A 24,465-nucleotide genomic window follows, 5' to 3' on the forward strand; every position below is an offset into this window, starting at 1 on the left:
TTGATCACTGAAGGATTGCTCCTTCGACAGCAGCCTGGTACAGGCTTTGTTCTCAACAGCGCCATGACCCCTGGCAGAGCCTTCTCCTCGACGCCTGGAAGGAAGGGCAGTGGGGCTGGGTGATGCCAGCACGTCTGGCCAGCCCGGCTCTGTGGGTCGAAGGGGCTCCTGCTTGATCCCTCCTGATATCATCTCTGCCCTGCTCCGTCACTGCCTTGTCCCAGGAGCAGCTGATGGGCTAACTACATCCCAGTGACACCAGCTCTTCGTATGGACCTACCCAATAGCCTCATGAGAGGGTATGGGAGTAACTACAAACACAGGGAGGAAGGACCTTGTGCCACTGCAACCCCCTCCAGTTCCCTGTGTCTATTACTCCCTTGTTGGCAATCAAGGCAGACCTTCCTCTGATTTCCAGCCTTAATTAAATGGCCAGCTTTATCTGCTTGCTGTTCACAGCAGGGTGTATCTTCAGCAGAAATAGCCCTTCTCCCTTAGTGCCATCTAACCCCGGGTACCTCGAGAGCATCCGCATCCGCTGGGCAAGGCTGAGCCAGCCAACACGTGAGAAGCAGCATTTCCTTCTCTAAGCTTTCAAGTTTATTTTATCCTTCGCATCCCTGGGTGACCCTGGATCCTCACATTAACAAACAGAAAAACCCCGAAAACCAGAAGCAGGAAACTTTTGCTTTATATCTCACCTCAAATCTACCTTGCTAATGGCTCCATCTCACTCCAATTCCTGCAACTTCCACTCGACCACATACCTTATCCCTGAATGAGCTCTTGCCCTTGAAGGAACGAGCTGGGCAAAGCTGATCCCTGTGATGTTTTATGACAGGGTAAAGCGGTAGAGTGCCCTTTATGGTGTTTTGAAAGGAAATTGTACAGGAACAATGTCCTGAGCAGCGTGGCTATTGAAAACCCTTCACAAAAGGAGTTTGCCACAAGAGGAAAAGCAGCTTAATCAGTCAGACTAATCACTGTAGGTGGCTGAGTGTCCCCGAGGGTCTGTAAAATCAAATATAATGGGAAAAGAAATACATCACAGCTTGCCTATGCTCCTCAGCGGAGCCGCTGGTGGATCTGGGACATTCCCTGCCTGGCCCCGAGCCCACCGTGACTGTCCTTTGGGCTGTCCTTAAGCAGGACCACACTTGCATAGGAGGAGGTGGGCTCTGGCTGGGGAGTCAGGACAGGGGTGCACGCACCCCAGCTAACCCAGCTCTTGGTGTGAGCAGGACGGGTCAGCACAGCTTGCACAAGTCTCCTGCTTCAGGAAGAGGAAACCGTCCCCGACAGCCACTGGGGCTCTCCAGGGAAGGAGGATATTTCTGCCTCCCCCAGCTCTAAGTCTAATTAAAACCAGCAAACAACACGAAAATAATAATCCAGACTGTTTTTTCCTGATCATTTAAGTGTAAAGCCAAGCTAGCAGTAGGAAGCAAACTGGGACAACTTGGGGACATTTCTGTAATCCTGCTGTTGAAAGGCGTTAAGCATTTGGGGCACGCTGCAGTGAGATGGGGAAAGGACACAGAACCACAGAATCGTTAGGGCTGGAAGGGATCTTTGACGACAATCTAGTCCAGCCCTCCTGCCTATGGGAGCCTCCTGGCGCCCACCCCTTCTCTCCATGTGTGAGCCAGTCTTCTGCTCCAGCTCCTTACCCACATACAAGGGCTTTACGAAGGATGGATTTCCCACGTGCAGGAACACCGCTTACCCCCACATCCAACAGGAGATGAGGAGATGACACAAAGCTCAGGCATAGCTAAGGGTCCTTCACCCAAGGCTGGCTGTGGTCCCCAACAGCTCTGGTGGGATAGGCAGAGCAGCCCCTTCTGTCTCAGCTCATCCCAAAGCCTGAAGATTATCAGCTGCACATGGACGAAGGACAAGGGATCCTTTTTCTATTGAGATGGCAAATTCAGATGCCTTGTTTAATGAGGGGACTGACTGACACTTAGGCTTCTACTCCATCTTCTCAAAGACATGAGGCTGCCATTCCTTGTCATCCTCTTCTGTCCTTGCCCACAGACTGCCCACGAAAAGCCCCATGAGATTCAAGCCAACACCTATGTGACTACCTGAAGATTTCTTTTTGATAAGGTATTCAACCTGATTCGACTTCTGAACCCAACAAGACGTGGTGATTACAACGGTGCAAACTCCTTAAGATTTCTCCAGCAACATTTTCCTGGTCCTCAGCAGGACTGTCCCCTTCCTTAGGTGATGCAGAACAATTTCAGTACAGTTTTAACCAGAAGATTAAAGGAATGAGGAGTTCTTGCCCTTGAAGGCACAAGCTGGGCAAGGATGATCCCTGTGATGTTTTATGACGGGGTAAAGTGATAGAGTGCCCCTTATGGTGTTTTGAAAGCAAACTGTACAGGAACAATGTCCTGAGCAGCGTGGCTATTGAAAACCCTTCACGAAAGGAGTTTGCCACAAGAGGAACAAACTCACCTGTCTGAACCCACTGCGATTTTATGTTTTCCTTGTATAAACCCTATACAATCTGGGTGACATTTTTTACCACTCCTACAAGGCTGGTACATGCATTTACAGGCTATGGGGTTTGGCCAGCTGAACCCTCCATCCCCAAACACATCATATTAGGATGCCATGGGAACTGGAGAAACCCTGTGCAACACCAAGCTGACCTGTAGTGCTTTGACAGCTTTGACAGATACTTAAGAAATGGTGTTTTGGGCAACTTCCTGAAAACACAAGGGGTCAAACTCAGAGCCCACCAGCCCAAGAAGACCACGTCCCAGCACAGCCTGTGCTCGGCTAGCAGAGAAGCATCAGGTTGGGAAAGGCTGGAGGAAAGAACTTGAGAAATGGGTCCATTGTGCCCCATATCCAGAGTCTTTTTTTTCGCTTGACCGCTTGCAGGAGAGAAGGCCGGGAGAGGTCCTGACACTGCCCAGGGAAGGTTCTTCTTTCCCTAGAGGTGGCTGCCTATGGGAGATCAAACCAAGTCACCTTTGGGTCTTGTGCGGCACCAAATAGCGGATCAGTGTTTAGGTCAATCATAGAAACACAGGATGGCTGGGCAAGAAGGACTTTAAAGCTCATCCAGCTCCAACCCCTACCACAGGCAGGGACACCTTCCACTGCAGCAGCTTGCTCCAAGACCCTGTGTCCAACCTGGCCTTGAACACTGCCAGGGATGGGGCAGCCACAGCTTCTCTGGGCACCCTGTGCCAGCGCCTCAGCACCCTCACAGGGAAGAGCTTCTGCCTAAGAGCTCAGCTCAGTCTCCCCTCAGGCAGGTTCAAGCCATTCCCCTTGTCCTGTCCCTACAGGCCCTTGTCCCAAGCCCCTCTCCAGGTTTCCTGCAGCCCCTTTAGGCACTGGAGCTGCTCTAAGGTCTCCCCTTCAGGAGCCTTCTCTTCTCCAGGCTGACCCAGCCCAGCTCTCTCAGCCTGGCTCCAGAGCAAAGCTGCTGAAAACCCCTCACTGGTGTTTAACACTAGGACACATGGACAGCTATGAAAAACTTGTCTCTGCTGCTCTCCCACCAAGCTGTGATGCTCTCCATCACACTCCTTAGGAGGTGGCTGTTACACCTCAAGTGTCATACCAACAGAGAAAACACTGGCTGTGGGATCTCTGATGGGTGAAGTGGGAAGTGCAATACCTCCACCAGGTCTTTTGCTGTCATTATAAGCTCTTTGCAGCAAGAACCTCACCACCTCCTGTAGGCTTTTACACCACTCTGTGCAACCAAACCCTCCATCAGATGTGCCTCTAATGTTGACCGCTGTCACTAAAAACATGTCCAACAGGCGCGTAGTGATCCTTAACTGTGAAGGACCGTTTGAAGCCTGTTTTGATGATACCTCTGTTTTGTTCTTTGTCTTATGCAACAAATGAAGCATGCACCCCATTGAAAAATGACTTGTGGGATGTAAATAGGTACTGTATATGAAAGGAGAGGGCTATGGCTGCACGCCCATAGGGTTGCTTCTCCTGAGGGCAGAGAAAGGTGCACAGCAGAGACCTCAGGGTAGGTGAGCCACGCTCCTTCACAGCGCGGTGACAGCATTTCCCGAGGAAAGGTGACGGGAAGGAAGCGGGAAGGGTGCTATTTATAGCACAGCCGGACGTCAGCATCGCTTCGCATGAGAAACAAAAGGTGCTTCGCTAGCCCAAGACGTGGCCCCTTCGGAATGTCACTGTCAGGGAGGGGAGAGGAGCCGCATGCGCTCTGTGCAGGGAACCAACATCACCTAAGACTGCATGGAAACAAAACAGGCACGTTTCTGGGTACCAATGTGCTCTATCAGCAGTTTTATGCTAGCTGTTACATACAGCACCAACCAACCTGAAGGTCAGCTATGAGGCAAGGCCAGCTGGATCTGTGCATCCTGCATTGGCCAGCATGGGTTGGCTCCTCAACCCAAGCTGGATGTATACTTGTGAGTGGTGACTCCTCCACATGGCAGGATGCCCACCATGGTCACCCAGGATGTGTCAGCATCCCTCTTGGATGAGGGGGATCCTGGGCTGGGAGGGCTGGTGCACCACATACAGCCATTGCTCCTGAGATATGGGGCACAGATTAGTGCCAAGTGCTCACCACTTAGGGAGAAGGGGGAAAGCTGATTGATGAAAACCAGACCAAGGCTTTGGGGCCACATCTGCTTCTAACTGGTGGATCAGGAAAACCCTTTGATCTTGCAAATCCATCCCTGGCTGCTGCCAACCGCTTTCTGAGAAACCAGCTCTTCCTCCCTTAGGTCCAGGCACTCAGAGCTGCTTCCTAACCCTGATCCCGACCCATGCACCATCAAATGGCCCTGCTCAGCCTTTCCCAAGCCTCACTGCTTCCGATGCCTCATCCACAGCCAATTTTGAGTCTGTCTGTATCCAGGTGAGGTTTGTAACAAAAACCCTGTAACTCCCAACTCTTTTTCTGGCCATAAAATCTCAGCTTAAGGGATGTGTATACCACCTGTGTGGCTCTACCAGCTCCAAAATGAAGCTTTTCTTCCTCATAATGATGCCTGGGACATTAAGATAATAGCACTGCAATAAAGTGTGAAAAGCTTTGTAACCTGTTTGTGCTCCAACAGAGTATAGGGTTTGTGGGGTTTTGTTCCTATTCCCTTTTTTCTCCTTATTTCTAACTTTTGTTCCCTATCTCTACCATATTTTTCTCATAAAATAAGTATTCTGAGAGCTCTGATATACTGCTGAAATCAACTTTAAGGAGTGAGTGAGTGCTCTCTAGGGGCATTTCAAGCAGCACTAGAAGGACTAAAACTCCCTTCTTAGTCCCAGACACACTGCAGAGGGAAAGGGACCCTGAAAACCCCCAGTATCAAACCATGTGTTGTGCGGAGAAGGAGCTGCTGAGGTCCCCAGTGAATGCTTAGGGAATGGGACCATGCCTTTTCTGCTTAAAGGATTATTTAAGAGACTGCTGTTCCCCTCCAGCTCCCTTTATCTGAGCTTCTTAGCTTTTTGCAATTAAAATAAGTATGTTTTTGTGCCTAAGCTTTGACACCACCATGGATGTCTGTGGAGGATTTAGGCAGGACCACATACCTTCTGCTATTTCCATTTTATTGCATTCATGACTGCTTAGGGCTGAAACAGCCTCATGTCTCCTGTTGCATGATGCCCTATCAACTGGGCTTTAAAGGTTCTGTATTTCCTCCTCGGATGTTATCCCAGTGCTACTTGGTCTGGGCTGTATCTCACCCAACCATCTTCCAACCCCAGCCCAAGGCAGTTTTTTTGCTATCAATCCTTGCCATCTGTGCAGGAGACAGGGATGCCCAGGGGAGCTGAATACTTCTGTCTGCTGATGGTTTATCTGAAGAGACCAGGAAGAAAAATAAATAGAAGTACACGTCTGGTGTGGTCCCTTGGACCGGATGGGTTTTCAGGTGGGAGGGAAGAACCAACACGCAATTCCATGGCTATGGTCCGGCACAGCTTTGGGCATGGTCTTCAGGCAGGAGACCCTTTGGGCTCCTTCCCCACAGCATTATGCACTCTTTAGATGGAGAAGGAAGACTCGGGTGAGCTGGAATGGGAGCGGGATGCTCCAAACTCCGCTGCCTTTGCTCAGGGAGCCCAGTGCAGCATGTGAGGAAGCCCACCCAGCTCGCTCTTGCAACACAAGCAGACCTCATCCTGCTTTTAACCATGTTTTGGTGATTGCAGGGCTGCGACCCAGCTGAAATCAGACCTTTTTTTTTATTATTATTATTATTTCTAAATCACTAGACTAAATTGCCTTTTAAATTGCGCACAGGAAAAAGGAGGGAGCCCCAAAGAGGAGAGAAAACAGAGTCTGCTGCTGCTGAACTGCCCAGCCCACAAAAGAATGTTTCTAGGATGCCTGAGCAAACTCTTTTCAGCTGTTTTTCGGTCGCTTGGGTAAAATGTGGGAAAGCCACGCACAGAGTTAACTGCATCACAAGTGTTGGTGGGTCAAGAAGTGATGGGGAGACTTGAGGACACCAAGTCCTATTACAGGTGCTTGTAGTACTTCCCCGAAAATCCCCCTGTGAGGAGGCATCACAGCTCAGGCACAGATTTCGGCTCGTTCTAGGAGAAAACATGGGCCACTTTTCCTCCTGTTCGACCACATTAACACTGCAAACTCCTAGTTTTAGAAATGCTTTATTGCCATCGTTGTGTTGTCTCAGCCACAGCAGAATCCGCTGACAAAAATAAAGCTGCATGTACAACTAACTCCCTTATTCCCTGTTTATTTTCTCATTTAAGCATAGTCACAATTCCTATCAAGGACTCTAGATGCCCTCATACAATTAAATATGCAATTTACACAATTAAATACCCAATTGACCCAACTGAATTAACTCAATGGATTGAAATTGCCAGTGCCACAGGAACTCAGCTGCCTATTTAACACATCCCCTCCTTTACAAAGAAGGCACCCAAGGCATGCTGCAAAGCCTTCCCAACCATATCACTTCGCAGGTGACCCTGAAAGTCAGCAAATTATGCTTTTCAATAGGAAGAGAGGAAGCATGTTGTAAGGACTCAGCTTTTATGGATAACACTGTGCCAGCTGCCTCTTCTAACACAAGTGGGGGCATCTGACTATGATGGAATAAGTGTAAGGGGAAGAGGAGGTCCTTAAGATAGTCCTGGAGCAATATAGGATGCATACCAGATTTAAAAGACAAACCAGCAGGAAGCAGAGACCCTGCATTTTCAGAATGTTAAACCTCAAATAAGGGTTTATGCATTAACCCAGACCTGATAAACACCAGTACTGTACAAATGCACTCCAGAAGACAGTGGGGGAAGATGTACAATGAAGAAGACTGACCCCCCCCCCCCATCAGTGAGATTTCACCTACCTCCTGTCGTTTCTCCTCCTTCTGAACAGTTTTTTGGTGTGTGCGATTTCAGCTTCATGAGGCAAGGGGTGGTAGCCCTGTAAAACAGAGGGGAGAGCAGGGATCAGCTCCACAATACAGGAGGCATCAACACGGAAGGGCACAAAGTGAGACAGAGCTGTACACACTGACGGTGCCAATGTACCTAAACCGTCCACTTTAACAGAATCACTGGTTTGGGTTGGAAGGGAACCTCGAAGCTCATCCAGCTCCAACCCCTGCCACGGGCAGGGACCCCTTCCACTGGAGCAGCTTGCTCCAAGCCCCTGTGTCCAACCTGGCCTTGAGCACTACCAGGGATGGGGCAGCCACAGCTTCCCTGGGCACCCTGTGCCAGCGCCTCAGCACCCTCACAGGGAAGAGCTTCTGCCTAAGAGCTCAGCTCAGTCTCCCCTCGGGCAGGTTCAAGCCATTCCCCTTGGCCTGTCCCTACAGGCCCTTGTCCCAAGCCCCTCTCCAGGTTTCCTGCAGCCCCTTTAGGCACTGGAGCTGCTCTAAGGTCTCCCCTTCAGAAGCCTTCTCTTCTCCAGGCTGCCCCAGCCCAGCTCTCTCAGCCTGGCTCCAGAGCAGAGCTGCTCCAGCCCTCGCAGCATCTCCATGGCCTCCTCTGGCCTCGCTCCAACAGCTCCACGTCCCTCTTGTGTTGCTGCCCCAGAGCTGGATCAGGACTGCAGGGGGGGTCTCCCCAGAGCACAGCAGAGGGGCAGGATCCCCTCCCTGAGCTGCTGCTCACGCTCTGGGGGTGCAGCCCAGCACACGGGGGGGTTCTGGGCTCAAGCGCTCTCTGAAGCCGGGTCATGGGGAGCCTCTCCTCACCCAACACCCCAGGGCCTTCTCCTCAGGGCTGTTCTCCAGCCCGGGCTCTTTGCCTTTCACTGTGTTGTTTCCTTTGTGTTTATATATTTATCTAAAACCCAGCTGTAAAAATACCAGTGAAGGGATGATGTTCAGCAGCATTTTGAGGATACTGGAGCAAGCCAACATGAGCCACAGCTTGCAGGTTGTCTGGGGCTGTGCCACAATGCCTTTAGCAAGTCAATGACCACATCACAAGCACCTCATTGAGTCTCTCCACTACTGCTACCCCTGTGGACAGCACAGGTGGTATCCACCTTACTGGAAAGAGCTGAGATGACAAGGATGTTAAATGACTTGCCCAAGCGAACCCAGTTGAAGAACTCTGTGTAACTCAAACTTGTTGTCTCTCCACTGAAGGTGCCGACTTTGTGACTTGGTATGCTCATCTGATAAGGGGGATGCTGTATTTACCATCCTACTATGGGCATCATGAGTCTTCATTAATGTGAGCAAAGAGCTCTGAGGTTCCTGGATGAAAGGCACTATGCCAGTGCAAAGTATTATTTATTTTCCAGGGACCGCAGAGCTGTCATATCCATAATGAATTTTATTTATGCAGCTTTGTACTCTCCCGGCTGGCAATAAAAGCCCTGTAAAAGTCTCTCCTTTTATTTCCATCCCAATCTATCTTAGCTTCGGAGCTCCAGCCGCTGCTGGTGAATCACCACACATGAGGGGCCACGAGGGAGCAGCCTGGGCAAGGGCAAGGCAAGGTTCGCTGGGTGGGAACACATCTCATCGAGCAGCAGCTTTGTCACATTGGCATGACAACATAACACACCAAAGAGCCTTCAAAATGACTGTTAATTTTAGTAGCGGTTAGTGAGATAGTAACATTTTTAGCTGCTCTGGTTCAAGATCTAATGGAGGAGTTGCTGTGGGTGGTAATGAACTCAGGCTTGCGGACCACAGGAGGCATCCCCAAGTTCAAGACCAACAGGGTTTATTGTGACCATCCATGCTGGCCATCTACACAGAGCCTGGAGAACCTGCAGTGACCCTACAGCTCCCACAGCAGCTGGAGCCTTCCACTTTGGAGATGTTCCCTCTTTCAGACTTCAAACAATGCAGAACTCGCCAAGCCCCTGGGTAAGTCCTGCTGCTGGCTTGCATGTCCCCATGTACCTAGAGAAGCTGTGGCTGCCCCATCCCTGGCAGTGTTCAAGGCCAGGTTGGACACAGGGGCTTGGAGCAAGCTGCTCCAGTGGAAGGTGTCCCTGCTCGTGGCAAGGGTTGGAACTGGATGAGCTTTAAGGTCCCTTTCAACCCAAACCAATCTGCGATTCTATGACTTGAGCCCTGCTTTGGGGACATAGTCTTGCTCTTCCTGAGAAGGCAGTTTCTCTTCTAACCTTCTTCTTCACTTTTAACTCTTCCAGAGGAAACCAGATGCACCATGATCATACAGTCTAGCACAGACATCAGAAAGCATGTTCAAGAGTAGCAACCACTCTCAGTGGCCAAACTGTCCTTCTCCCACTAAAACTACCTAATACCCAGATGTGCCACACCAGCCACAGCATCCTACATAATCCCTCATAGCAAAGGCACAGGGGCCATTGCAACATGATTTGCCTTAGCTTTCTTGCAGATCTGCTTATCCAGCAAGGATCTGCTCAGTGATGTGCATTGCTCTGTTATCCTCTGCTCATGTCCCTGCACCCAGCGGCAGAAGGAGCTCTCCTCATGTTCCCTGTGTCTCATCTCACCACTCACACACAGCCCATCTTTGACTATGAGTTAGTTTGGGAGTAGGGAAAGCTGGCAACCTGCTCTCTGGTGGCTGGGTTCTCGACTAGTTAAGGTCTCACCAAGTCTGACTTGGTTCTCCTGCAGCCGAACAACTCGTGGTTCATTCTGTATGGCATCTTTGATGGCTAATAGCTTAGACTCATACTGAGCGTTCTCCACCACTGAGGGACTGTGGTTTGAGTCTTCCTCGTCCCTTATTTTCACTGAATGCATAGGGGGGGGGCTTAATATCTCCAAGATCTGTGTTCTTCTGACAATTTACTTGAAAGTGGCCAATGGGTATCAAACCAAACGAGAAAAGGAAGGGAGGGAGCAGACACACACAGCCCAACCACAGCAGCCAAGCTAGTTTAGGCAATCAGGTTGAACATAGAACAACACTCAGGAAGGCTGTTTCCAAATCTTGTACTACCACAGCAGGTTAAAGCTTGGGGTATTTTAAGAATTTAAGCTGCACTGCAGACATGTGCAAATACAATTACCCCGGAAAACCGAAACTATCCCTGCAGAACACAAGGACCTAAAGCACTGATTTCCTCAATGTGAAGCCTTCATCTGAGTCTCAGGAGCTGCTCTTTCCAACTAGAAACCATACATATGGTGGTGTATTGCTGCACGTCCTCTTTGCAGAGCATCCCCATGCTTCCTCAGACCTCTGTCCACCAGCAGCAGACAGCACTGGGATGACGGATTAATTACATGGGAATAAGGCTCCTAATCCAAGGAGAACTCCTGGACACTGCCTGTGACTAGAGCAGTGGAGCACTTTGTGTCCCCGTTAAGAAAATCAAGCATCTCCCTTCTCCAGCTGAGCAGTTGCCTTCCTTAGTCCCCGTCGTGAGACAATGTTTTGGAAAAAGCCCGTCACCAATCCCTACTCTTGTCTATTTTGGTGCCTAAACAGAGCTAAATTTGGAAGGGAGAGAAGTTGACTCTTTTTGTGCAGCAAGCTGATGTAAAAGGAAATATCAGCAGCTTGCAAGAAGGGTGGAGTGGCTGGAGAAGACTGAGGGTGATGGGTGGATGTTGACAGGCCAGAGTCCTGGGGGCGCGATGACATGGCTCTTGGGTTCATGTGGAGGCTGCTCCCCACCATGGGTCATGCAGGACAGCTATGGAAGTGCCTTCAATAAGGACAACATGGATCTGAAATACAGCTCTTCCATTTTTCAGTGGACACATGCTTTATGATGCTGAAATCCCTCAACAGAGCCAAACAGAAATATCTGGCAAGGCAGAAGACCATGCTATGCTCCACAGCCAGTCTACAAGACCTACACAACAGAGATGGGTTTTGCTCCTGCTTGGTCCTGAGGACACCATCGAGCCCAGGTGCTCATGGTTTTCATAGGCAGGTTTGCAACTTCTCAGTGGGCAGCGAAATCACATTTGGTCTCTCTCTATTTATTCGCCAAGTGGCTGGAGAAGAACGTGGCAAATCAACACCTCAATGCTGCTGGTTCTGGAAGCAACGGGTGTGGGAAAAGCAAAGAACAAGGAGCCCATGGTCTGAGGACAGATTGCTAATAGAGGTAATTTTCAATTTTGGAGCTAAACACTCTGCGGTTTACACGGTGGGAAGCTTGGAGCAGAACCTGAGAAGCCCATGGGAGCTCTAATGCGTGTATGTGTAAGACAAGTTTAAATCATAAACATGCATGCTCTAAGAGGAAAGGCCAATCACTCTGGAAAACAAGGGGCGTTCAGGACTGGTCTGCTCTCTGGGCCAGCCCTCTAGAGATCAAATATGTTGTGATGTGCAGATTCATTTTCAGATGTTTTGGGAAAATCAGCTCTTGGAGAAGAAGGAATGTCATGCGTGGCAAGCTTAGGCCACTATCATATGGCCAACCAAGGGGAGTCCGTCATCTACTGGAACTGCTGCAGACAAGATGGCAGAGGGGAGTGGGTCTGATGCCTATGTGCACTGTTAAGTGCTTTACCTTCCTAACAAAGGTGTCTGTCCAGCCTCAACCCCCTCCATCTGCCTGTGGGAATCCGGAAAGCCGGCAGCTTTCTGGGCTGTCCCAGACCCATTTACATCAAAGTTTAATGAAAGAACAAGTAAAAAGCTTTCAAGATCTTGTTGGCAATGTGCAGCAACCTAAAAGCCTCTGCCTCTCCCTTCACTGATACCTGCCTCTGGCCAGCAACATCCCTCTCCTGAGGCACTCCATGCCACATCTCAGCTCAGTAATCTGCAGGGTACTGGCCTGAGAGGGACACGAGGAAGAAGAGCAGGACCAGCCTGCTACGAGCAGGAGCTTTACTATCCCTTTTCTCTTGCCTCCTCTGCAGCAGCATCAGCTGAAGATGCTGTAGGAAGGCACCAGATTTGCTTCTTTCACCAGTGACAGTAAATCACATGGCAAATCACTAAGCAGAAACGAGGCAGGGGCTCTTCTGCTTCTGCTCCTTCTGTGACCCCCCTCAGATAGCAAACCCCAGGGACTCCTTCGGCATCTGACAAAAACTGCCTTACAAAAGGGATGGTCCTATTTGGGAGCAACCTGCAGTCTCCTTCTTCTCCACTTCTGCACTTCTCAACTGCAATTGTTGCCTGGGGTGGCCAAATTCATGGGTGTTTCACAAAGACTCTAGGGGCTATGGAAGGTTGGGGTCCATTGCTTCATCATCATGATCTTCATGGCTAATGCAGCCTGACTTGAGATGTGAAACCTCACTCCATGAAGTGACTGTCTTCACTCATACCCACTCATTCAGCCTCCTACACAGACATTCCCCGTAGAAACACTTCCAGCACAACAATGGTCAAGGAGACAAAGATGCTTGAAACAGCCACACTGAAACCCTGAGTGAACAAAAGGTTGAGCAAAGCCACCGGACCGACGGAAAATACCCCAGTGCTGGGTTGATGAGAGAAAGAAATGATCAGGCCATATCAAAGGATCAGTCTGCATGAGCTTTTGTATCTCAAGAGCCTTTTGTGCCCTTAAGGAACATCTCCGCCCTTGCTTATCTTAAACAAATGGTTGCAGAAGGCCTGAACTGAACAAACAGGTTATTAGGCCTTCGGTAGGCACTGGGAGTTTCACTCGCCTTTATCGCACACAAAGTTCAGGGTGGGATTTACTTTCCAGGGAGGTGGATGGGGTGAGGTGGGGCTGGTTGAGGGCAGCCCTGAGGATGCCCCATCTGCCTGAGCAGAGGGAACAGAAGAACCTTGAAAGAAATAAATGTATTGTGATTCCAGAAATGATCCACAGAAACCAACCCAGTGACCTCCAGTACCCTGAGATAAGGCTTTCATCTGCCTATAGGATGGATTATCCGTGCCGACAGCAAAGACCTGAAGCTATATTTAACTTTTATTGTGCAGGTCCTGCACGTGTGGTGCTTATGCGGTTGAATGTGCCAATACTCAGCACACCCATCTCACTGCACATCAAAAACATGGCAAAGGAGCTGCTACCTCCCTACTGGTATCATCCCCACCACCCAAGGCCAGCGTTTATCAACACACGAGTCCTGTGGGAACTTCCAGCAGAGCATCTCCTTGGAGACCACTTACTGTTGCTGCTTCCCCTTCCAGGAACTCCCACTGGTCCGCTGGCCACTCTCCTCTCTTACACAAGGGGAATTCTTTACCTCCTGAAAGGAGAGGCACAAACCAAAGCCTTGACCTGCTTTGGAAGCCATGGAAGAACACAAAATGATGTCAGGAAGCTGCTTGGAAACGATTTCCTCTCTCTGTTAGAATTTAAGTGATAAATCTGTTCCCTCAAATTGCAAGCTATTCATTTTTTCCTGGAAGGTGCTTGTAATAATAGCTGCTTTTGAAAAAGGAATCTGTCGGTGCTCAACATCAATGGAATAGGAAAGTGCAACAACATTACAAAATACTCCTCACCCAAGATGAAACGCAGGTAAATCCTCACAGCACTTCACTGTTGTGGCTCTCCCATCGCTCCTCACCCACAACACAGCATGCACAAAGCCTGGCAAACTCCAAGGACTCTCTTCAACTTCAGTCACTGAAGCCAAGGCTAAATTAAACTACAGGGCTGGCAAACAGGACTTAGCTTCCAGCAACGTGGGAGCTGGAAAAGGAGCAAAACTCCCCTGGCTTTACCACCACTGATCCGACAAGTCCCATGGTGGAGAAGAGGTGCTCTGTGAGACCTTGACAGTAGGATGTGCTTGCCAGATGAATCACGGCATGGCGCAACATGCCTCAAAGAGGAGGCATAGGAAGTTGTTTCTTGGGAGATGTCCCGGTTTGGAGGATTTCCTGATTAAATGCATCTTTGAGGAGCACACCATAAATCATACATCACCAGCAAAGGCTGAGCATGTAGCTGCAGCAGGCATGCCTCAGTGAGGAGCACCTCAAAGGAGACTTCTTCCAAAAGAAGAGGGGTGGAACAGAGGAGCAATAGGACTGTCACAGCTGAACAGCACTCTTTACCTACCATTAAAATGACTGACACTATTCTCTATAGGGCTTTGCGTTCCCATGATGCTCTAAGGATGCAACCTGCTGGATTCCCACTTGCTGAACATTAATACTGGTCTATAGATATAGCTCATCTCACAAAATGACAGGTGTTTTAATGACTCCATACTTGCAATCCCAGACCTGAAGAAGTATCATTTAGATTATCTTCTCGCTGCCTTTCCTTGGCATTTGTTATCAGCTCCCGGCAGAGAGTGAACGCGCGGACAGAAGTACACTAGCATTTAAGATGGCATTAAATACTTGGTGGCAACTAAGTTATCCCACCTCATCCCTCTGCATCCAGCTCTGGGATGAAACAAAAGAGACACAGAATGGCAGAACAACCCAGTGTGAAACTCCCTGTGTGGGGTGAAGGATGCAAATGCAATTAAAGCTTTAGAATAATTAGGCAAAGGATCCCAAGCGAAACATACCCTGAACCTTCCTCAGTGCTCTGCTGATTACTGACAGAGAGTCTTCCGGGGTCTATTTTTAACTCCAGGCCCCTAAGCTCCTGAATTATACATAATTCATAGATAATAAAACTGTAAAATCCAGGACAAAGTCTCCTAAGGAGGAGCTGCCTCTGCAAACACACACACACACAATCAGTGCAACCAGGATGGGCAGGGAGAAGAGCCCAACTGGTGCCACCAAGCCCCATCTAAGCCACAGAGATGGGGATAGGCTGGAAGCACTGCACATTGAAACAGGGTGCTCCAGACACACCGACACGGACACACGGTGCCATAGGAAGAGTATAAATAACAGACAAAAGAAATCCCCTTTTGTTACAAGGATCCGCAAATCCAAAATCAGTTACAAGCTGACTTAGGAAACGGATTTTTTTCCCATGTTATAGCAAAATGGGAACAATACTTTGTGAGTGGAAGTAACTCTAATTGTTTTAACTGATGTTATTTTAGTGTTGTTTAGGTTTATTGCTTATTTGTATGTATTTCCTTTACCCCGGTCAGGCTTAAAAACAAACTTTACTGTCAGAAGTAAAGAATCCCATCCATAAATAAATACATTTATCCAGTAAATATAGATATAGCCACACCGCTGCTTGGAGTCCTCAAATCAGAACATTTAAGAATCACTAAAATAAATAGCTTTGGTGACTTGTGTTTGCTTTTCCCTAGAAAAGGGAGCCTTTTTCAGCTAATTTTTGGAATAAATACCTCCCACATTACTTGTGACCAGGAGGCACCACACCTGGTATGTGGGTTGTGGCCTAAGCTCATCCTGAGAAAGCGCTGCGTTGCTCTGAAGAGCTTTTCCTGAATATTCATAGAATCATAGAATCATGGAATGGTTTGCATTAGAAGGGACTTTAAGGTTTAGTTATAGGTTAGACATAAGGAAGAATTCTTCCCTGTGAGGGTGCTGAGGCACTGGCACAGGGTGCCCAGAGAAGCTGTGGCTGCCCCATCCCTGGCAGTGCTCAAGGCCAGGTTGGACACAGAGGCTTGGAGCAAGCTGCTCTAGTGGAAGGTGTCCCTGCCCATGGCAGGGGTTGGAGCTGGATGACGTCAAGGTCCCTTCCAACACAAACCAGTCTGTGGTTCTATGATTTGTGCCATCCCCCAGAACCGAGTCCCCATAGATTTTCTTCTCTTTAGTGGACGACAGTCTCAGCCCATAGCAGCTCCAGCTCTTGCAAGCTCCCAGGAGTTGGGGCAGTCCAACAGTGATGATACCTCTTATTTGCGGAGTGATAACTTCACACCATTAGAAATAAGATGTGGCTTCTCTTTCCTTTCAGTGTGGGTAGATCCAGAGGCTCTTGGAGAACTTTGTTGCTGCTCAGCCTTTGGCACTTCCCACTGGAGGCCGCCTAAGTGCATCATGCTTTGCAATATCCTCAGATCGCAGGCAGCACTTAATAAGTCAACGACCATTTTTTGCCCTGATCCATATCACTGTGATCATACACTACACCACCGAAACAAAAGGGGAGTTTGCCATCAGCTTTAATAGGGTCATGGTGGTGACAGCCTCTCTTGGTCCAGTAGTGGACCTTTCCTGTAGACCTTCATAGCTAAAGAAAGCTGTGCAGTGTATCACTGTCCTTTCTGCCTCCAAGCTCCTCGTATTGTGCTGGAAATATATTCACACAACAGCTATCCCTGCTTGCAGTTGGCCGAAGACACAGCCAACACTCTTTCCCCAGGACTATACCACAAAGAGATGTTTTCTCTCCTTTCTGAAGTCTCTGCTTAGTCTAGCTCAGCCCAAAAAGAGCAAGTGAGGATCCCATGTCGCAGCCACCCCAGTCTGAAAAATACCCCAATGTGCAAACACCAGTTTAATCCTATAAAAGCCTCATTCTTCCCTTTGACAAGTCCCATTCCTTTGCAGGAGTGTGGGCTGTGCAACACAAGGGCTTGACTTTCTCCTTGCCAGGTTACTGGCAGTTTGTGCCTGGGTGGAAGAAACTGCTACTTGAGTGTCCATCTGCTCCCTCCCAGGATTTTCCTTTTATGCATCGAGGACTAAGATTCCTCCTGCTGTAATGGGTTTTAATGCAGGGACAAGCACAGAAAACATGTGCACTTGCCACAGAGTATCAATCATATCACATCATATATTAATTACACTGATGCTCTGCAGACCTCTGGGAGCCATGGAATACTTTGAACAGTAAAACAAGGACAAGTAAGGAAAGCATGCTTGCAGCTCCCTTACAGCAGTCTCCAAATGTGACATTTGGAAAAAGGTCTGTCATTTCCACCAAAAAAGTAATCCTGAAAAACTTGGTTTTTATCTAAAGCTGCTGCAGAACAGGCAGAAAAATGGCCATATATGCTCTTCTGTGTCTTGTAAATCTCAACCACGACAACTCCAAAGGCACTGGCAGTGAAAGCATGAGTTACGACTGCTTTTGTGATGACTGCCAGGAGCTGGGTGAAGCCCCTTCAATTCATTTCACGTTGGCCAGAGGAATGCACCTTCACGCATTCATCAGAACCAAGCAAGGACAGGAAGATTAGATTTAGAATTCATATGAGGAAAAAATTCGTCACTGGAAGGGTTGTCAAGCATTGGAACAGGCTGCACAGCGAAGTGGTGGAGTCACCATTCCTGGAAGTGTTTAAAAGACATATAGATGTGATGCTCTGGGATATAGTTTAGCGGTGGACTTGGCAGTGCTGGGTTAACAGTCAGACTTGATGATCTTAAAGGTCTTTTCTAACTTAAATGATTAGATGATTCTATAAGAATCAGAACCGAAACTCAACTAACCAACCCAACTCCCAGACATTTCCATACGCCACACAATTGGCACCAAAGACCTTGCTTACTCAGGCCATGCTGCCCCTCCCGGATGGGGTTTTTCAGCTGTTTCCGACTTTCCTTGGTGCCCTGCTTGCTGGCAGGATTGTGTCCATGTGATAGGCTCAGCTCCAGAAGCTGGGAAAGGTCTGAGATAGGAGCCATTGAGAGTCGTGTGACCAATGAGCAGAAAGAGGCGTGACAGGAAAACCACAGATGCATCCCATGATGAGCAACTTGGAAGTGGTCACCAAACCACTTGCTGCCGAAGATGAGAATTCTGGCAACCAGCACATCCTCCATGTCCATTCAGTCAACTCTCTTCTCTGCCCAGAACACCTGCATGCCACCATCACTACTGCAGCTATAAGCACCCTACAGATGCTATGCCTTCAGGGCCTTTGAAGATGGAGACAGGAGGTGCCTGGTCTCTTTTCCCAAGCAACAAGTGATAAGACAAGAGAAAACAGCCTCAAGCTGCACCAGGGCAGGTTTAGATGGAGCTGACGAACAATTCCTTCCCCAGAGCGTGCTCAGGCATTGGAACAGGCTGCCCAAGGCACGGCTGCAGTCACCGTCCCTGCAAGTGTTCACACACCATGGAGATGAGGCCCTCAGTGACATGGGTTAGTGGTGGCCTTGGCAGTGATGGGCAATGGTTGGACTTGATGCAATCAGCCCAGTTGGAACCAACCCAGTTTATTACATGATTCTAAGGCGGCTCTGAAGTATGTTCCATGTTCACCTGAGCAGCCCTCCTATGGCTCTACCTAAATTAGGTAGCCAAATACCTCACCAAAAGCAGTTTTAGACATGCTCACCGACACACTGCTCTTTGCACACTGTATGTAGTTATTCCCATGTACAAGATGCTAAAGGCATGTGTGCTCCTTGCTCCTGCCTGCATCCCTGCTGGAATCAAGAGACAACCCAGCGAGCTGGGATGGCTCAAGCCTGCCCTTCCCAAAACCAAGTCATCAGATGCCTGTGTCTCTGTGCTTGGCAGCCTCAGCCTTTCTCTTGTTATCACTGCCAAAAACTATTCATTTAACATCCATGGCCTTTTGCCAGCAAGAACGCCGTGTGAGGAGCAGAACCATCTCCTCCGCTAAACCCAAGCAACAAGAGCGAAGCTCTTCCTTGTGTTAAGAAAAAATTAAAACAAATTCCCACCAGCTAAGGAAAGCTGGAGGTTAATACAAATTCCATGGGTTTGAGGGGGAAACGGAGCAGCATTCAAAGACTCCATGGCTAACCACGCTTCCTTCGTCTGGCAACTGCCCGCTCCTCCAGCAGAGTTATTGAGGAAGTTAGATGAGCGCTGTATTTGTTCCAGCTGCAGATTTCCCTTAACCCCTGGTAGTGGTGTTTTCAGAAAACACAGACCTTGTTTTCTGAGGGAGGCTTTCCATTTTCATGCCTGCCACGGCTCCAGTTATTAGCTTTAAGTGCTGTCATTCATAGGTTGAAAATAAAGAATAAAAATGCCTTTGCAATTCTAAGAAGTCCAGGCTGGATGAGCAAAAGGGGGATTAAAAGAAGGCTTTCAGGAATTAGTTTGGAACAGGAAAGAAGAAGATAAAGCCATTATAAAAGCTTGTGCTAATACAGGAATCCTTTTTGTTGTAAGTGTTAATGCAGCCGCACAAATTCCTATGAAGATTTATTAGTCAGGTCATGCTCTCCTTCCTCTTCTGATGTTGTATCATCATCATTTTATGAAGATAAAAGCATGGCTATGTTTCTTCAATAAAATGTTCCTCTCTCCAAATTCAGAGGAAAAAATTGCATGTTTTTTCCCCAGACTGTGTTTGTGGTATACACAAGGCTAAAGGTGAGGCTGGTGCCTTCAGAACAGGAAATATTGACACTGAAATTAAGGTACCCATTTAGACACTACACTATTAGGACACTCCCCATAAGGCAAGCACAGCCCCAGGTCCATGGTACCCAATGCTGAATAACCTGACAGGGCTAGAATACATAGCACCATCCGCTTCCATCATCCCAGACCTGCTATAGCATCCGCTGTCCCATGGGACTTCGGCTCAGTAAAGCATTTACTTCATGTGAATCTGCTCCTAAGTCTACTATTTGCCTTGGCCCTCAGCCAGATGAGCACTTAGGCACATGCTTAAAGTTAAGCACAAGAGTAAACAGATTGAAGTCAGGGGGACTTAAAATTAAGCACATATTTCAAGGATTTGCTGGATAAGGGCCTTAACCCTGGTGTGCAGCGTTTAACTGGGATGATTCCCAGCTGATTAGCTCCCCCCTTTCCCCAACCTCCCCTCCATCAGACCAGGCAACAAACAGTTTCTGTTTTGCCACCACACTAAAAGCTTGGCTTTAAAGAAACCTTGTCTAGCCTCCAGGCAAAGCATGTCTTTCTTTAATTATACCTGCCTGTGAAATACCTTCCAGAAATCCCCACCCAAACAAAGCCTCAGGAAAGGAAATAACGGAAATTCTTGATGGTTTCCATGAGGGAAACGATCCTAACCAGTGAGACGAGGCGCACGTAAGATGAGGCTGATGACTGCTCCTACTGTACACAGCTCCTAACCCAGAGAGACTCCTACAGCCCCAGACACCACAGTCCTCAGCTCTCAGGGCAGGCGCCTCCTTACACCTTGACCCTGGATGTGGCTCTCTGCACATGTTAAGATCTTAACAGCCTTTTGGTGGACATGGGGGAAGAAGAGACACGTGGTAACACAAAATCCATGAAACCACCGTGCTCTCCCCCATAGCAAGCGCAGCACTCAACAGGGAATACTCCGAGAGGGCAAACAGCTTCTAAAGGTCACTTGCACAACTGTCTTTTTGCCTTCCATGCCCTTTCATAGGAGCTTTTTAACTTTATTTCAATTGCATCTATCAATGCTATGGCCTTGTTGGCTATGGGCACATGTGCAGGTCTGGCATAGTGAAAGCCCTCTTGGCAGAGAGAGGCAACCACTCCGAACAAGCAACGCAGGCAAGGCTTGGATCTTATAGACGAAACAGATGAGCAGAAGATTGGAAACATGGACACAGAAGATGAAGATTTGCTGCTGATTTCTCTAGCAGTAAGATTGCTCTCACAAAGGAGAAGCAACTTGCCCAGACTCGACAGGGGCTTAATGGAACATCACCAAGTCCCACTCCTATCCTTTACCCATCCCCATCTAATTCACTTCTAACCATTCTCAGCTGCATAATCATACGGTCCTGAACTCAAGTCCTTCCCACCAGGGCATGATCATCTTATTTACCTGTGTTACCCATAGCAACAGCACTAAATAATCACCTATCTTTGGAAAAGCACCTGTGAAAGATGCCTGGAGTACTCAATCCAAACTGAAAACCACTGTAGACGACCACTAGATCATCAATTTTCACATGCAGAAAGACTTCTGCACTGCCGAAATACCTTCTGTTATGATCCAATCTCGTGTCAGGAAAGCTACCATAGACCTCCTAGAAGAAGGGCAGGGCCAACAGTCTTGCCCTTCCTGAACCAGCAGCTCTCAGAAGCTGAGGACTGGCAGAACACATTCAAATCCTGTTTTGTATGCAAAATTATGAAGCCAAACAAGGCGCCCTGCTTCCACTGCAGACAGGAACAGCAGGATGGTCAGTAGTCGAGCTCCACCCCTAATGCTCTAATTAGCTCCCCTTGTAGCTAATTGTGACATATTTTCGTGGCGTGCTGGCCCTGGGGAGGTGGGCACTATTTCTTCTTCTAGACAAGGAAGAGCAGCAGATGAGCTGTATTTGAAAGCCAGTCACACTCCACCTGCCCTCCACCAAGGTCAAGATAGCCCGTGTAATTATAATTTATTACCTGAATAGCTATGCTGCTTGGAAACACCACTGAAATCCTGGAGCTAGATGCTCCAGTAGAAAAGAGTATAATACCAAGGCTAAAAGAACTTGCAGCTTGTCTGCTTTTTACCTTCAAACAAGGGCATGTGTAAATGAGTTTAAATAACAAATCTGTTTGCATAAGCATTTATAAACTGAACAAAACCCAGTTTTCCTTTCAACTATAGGACCCTGTAGTTCTTGTAGTCCCAACACTGTGGTACTGCAAGAGGTGTGGATGTGAGACCATGAAGTTCTCCCTGGCCATGAGTGTTCCTACCATGCTCTTGGGACAGCAGGCAAGACAGGGGACAACATCCCCATCTCCGTTGCCAGTTTTCCATAACCAGGTTTGGTCTTGCTTCTTCATCTGCAGAAGAGGAGCTCCCACCCGCCTTCGCTGACAAAGTGGACGGGAGGAAAGAGGAGCCACTGCCGTGCTCTTCAGATCATGTCAGGTCGCACGTACGTTTGAAGTTGGCCACCCAGTTCTGAGCAGCCAGGAGCAATCTCGTAACGGCTACTTCCTCCACCGCTCGCAGAGCTGATCTTCAGGAAAGCTCTGTAGTGCGAGGAAATCCTGACCATCGCCACCACAGCGTTATCGACACAGCGAGGAGATAATAACGACAGGAACTGCCTTACGGCAGAATCACCGTCATGATTCATGCGACTGCTTGGTGCCAAGGTCCAACAGCCTGGAACACAGTGAGAGGAGGTCACACTTGATGTTAGCTGGTTGTTGTGTAAAAAAAGAAAGGGAAAAAATAGAAAGAGGTGGGTTCCTACAAGCTGATGAGCATCGTCCAGTCTCCCTCTGGCAAATGAATCAGATCTTCAGTGCATGATATGGCTTACAGCATTGAATTGCGTTCTCGCAGAAGGCCACAAGGCAGGTGGTATCTAGCCCGGCAGATATCAAATGCCACCTGAAAAAGGTGTCGTAATTCATGGTAGCATGGTTTGCACACTTTGTGATTGCTCTGGATTCACAGAAACCACAGCAGCCCTCTGATTGTCTACAACCGTCCCCAACAGAGAGATGCAGGCTGCCTTAATGACAGACAGGACTGGTGGGCACACTGCTGTGGGTCAGATCACCACAGCACTTCTCCAAAGACTTTTGTCCACGGATTGCTGTGTCGGAATTGCATGGTCTGTGATATGCTTTTGAGGAGCAGCAGGCACATCATTAAAGGTGCCAGATTGAGAATCCGAGTGCTGCCAGATGGTGGTCAATCCCTGGAGCAAGCACAACATGGCAAATGGCTGTGCCTTCTTCAACCCCATCCTCGCTGGAGACCAGACACCACCAGCACACAGGAGAGCAGCAGAAATGCCCCATCTTGGACAACCAGAGAAATGAAACTTAACACGAGGGTTCATCGGCTCTCTGTGGAGATTTGGCCACTTGTCAAGTAGACACTGTGGAAGATGTGGCTGTGGCATTGTGGAGGAGCTGCTATGCATGGTCAGGGGACAGATTTCCTCTTACCATGAGAACTTCTCATTGGTACCTTCTCCGTGCGCGATGCTACACCAGAAACAGAGCACCTCGGAGACTTCATTTTGTGTTTTCTTCCTTTTTTTTCCTTTCACAGCTCCAGATTACTGAGTTCGCAGCGTCTCTCTTTAATGTCACATGTGCAGCTCAGGTCCCTCAGGCCCCAGCAGAAGCAGCCCTGGATATTTGCACAGACCCCTCACAATGGAAGGAAGAGGGTGTAGGAGGGAGGATCAGGCTGCTGACCCCTTTATTGTTCTTGGGCCAGAAGAAAGCTTCCTCCTGGCTTAAGAACCACGGCGCTGAAAAAGTTTTCCAGCCAAAACGAGTCAGATGGAGTCACTGGGTGGTGGTTTTTTAGTTCTTATTTTTTTCTTTCTCCTTCCCCTGCCTCCCCCTTCGGCCGAGCGACAGGGAGTCACAGGGTTGTGCTCCATTCACAAAATACCTGCTGCATATCACGTAGTCCTTCCCCCCGACGGCGGGGAAAGGCGCTGTAACCCAAGCAAATGAAAATAAACCTTGGGTTTTTTTCCTTTTTTTTTTTTTCTTTTCTCTGAAAAAAAATAAAGAAAAAAAAAATAAAAACCCAAGAAAGGAAGAAAGGACCCTGCTCCCATCCTGACGCCTCCAGCGCGCCCGCGGGGAAGGGGTAGGCAGCAGGGAGAGGAGGGGAAACAAGACGATACGATACAAAACAACACAAAACAACACCCACCCCACAGCCCCCCCCCCAGCAAATTCTGCTCCAAAAGGATTAAATGGAGGTTTTCCAAAAAAACACCCCGCCATTATATAATGAGGCTTAACTCGGAGTCACCGGGGTCACACGACGCAGCAGACTGGAAAAACCGAAGCGCAGCGCAGCCTTTCAATTGTTAAGCCAACCATGAAAAATAAAGATAAAAAATGAGGAAAACGATATTGTGATGGCAGGATCGCACCCTAATGGTCACAGTATATTATTTTGTTACCCCCTTTTCTATTTCTGGCTGAAATAACCATTTCAGTATGAGTTCAACCTCTCGCCTTTCTGCCTGTAGGGGTGGTGACGTGTTTTTACCAGGACACTGTTGGTGCTGGGTAGTGATGCCATAGGGACCACATGGACTGCACCAGCTCCCAAAGCCTTAAGGTGCTGAGGGTTGGTTTGCAGCAAAAGCAAAAGAGAGCCCAAGCTGAAACGCTACTGCAACAATCCAGGTATCAAAAGGTGTCACTGGGTTTCCAGATCAAAGTCTGTATGCAAGGTGATTTTTTAGCACACTGGTTGCATCTGCAAGTTCAACCGCGATCTGCCTAGCCCCCAGGGTCTCCACATTAAGTCTGAGTTGGTTGTTCAACCACAGGCAATCCTGAAGCTCCTCCAT

General features: G+C 48.5%; 1 protein-coding gene across 4 annotated transcripts in view; it reads right to left on the reverse strand.

Moving 5' to 3' along the window:
- Positions 1-24,465, reverse strand: part of CTIF (cap binding complex dependent translation initiation factor) — a 154,632-nt gene that overhangs the window by 60,452 nt on the left and 69,715 nt on the right. For all 4 annotated transcript variants that reach the window (XM_061354819.1, XM_061354818.1, XM_061354821.1 and 1 more), the window contains one exon: positions 7,356-7,432. In XM_061354819.1, coding sequence (XP_061210803.1) covers positions 7,356-7,432 — 77 coding nt within the window. The remainder of the gene's footprint in view (positions 1-7,355; positions 7,433-24,465) is intronic.

The sequence above is a fragment of the Neopsephotus bourkii genome, unplaced genomic scaffold, assembly GCF_033783945.1.
Source record: "Neopsephotus bourkii isolate Nb327-2 ecotype Australia unplaced genomic scaffold, CSIRO-AGI_Nbou_v1 NB_749, whole genome shotgun sequence".
In the NCBI taxonomy this organism is placed as follows: Eukaryota; Metazoa; Chordata; class Aves; order Psittaciformes; family Psittacidae; genus Neopsephotus; species Neopsephotus bourkii.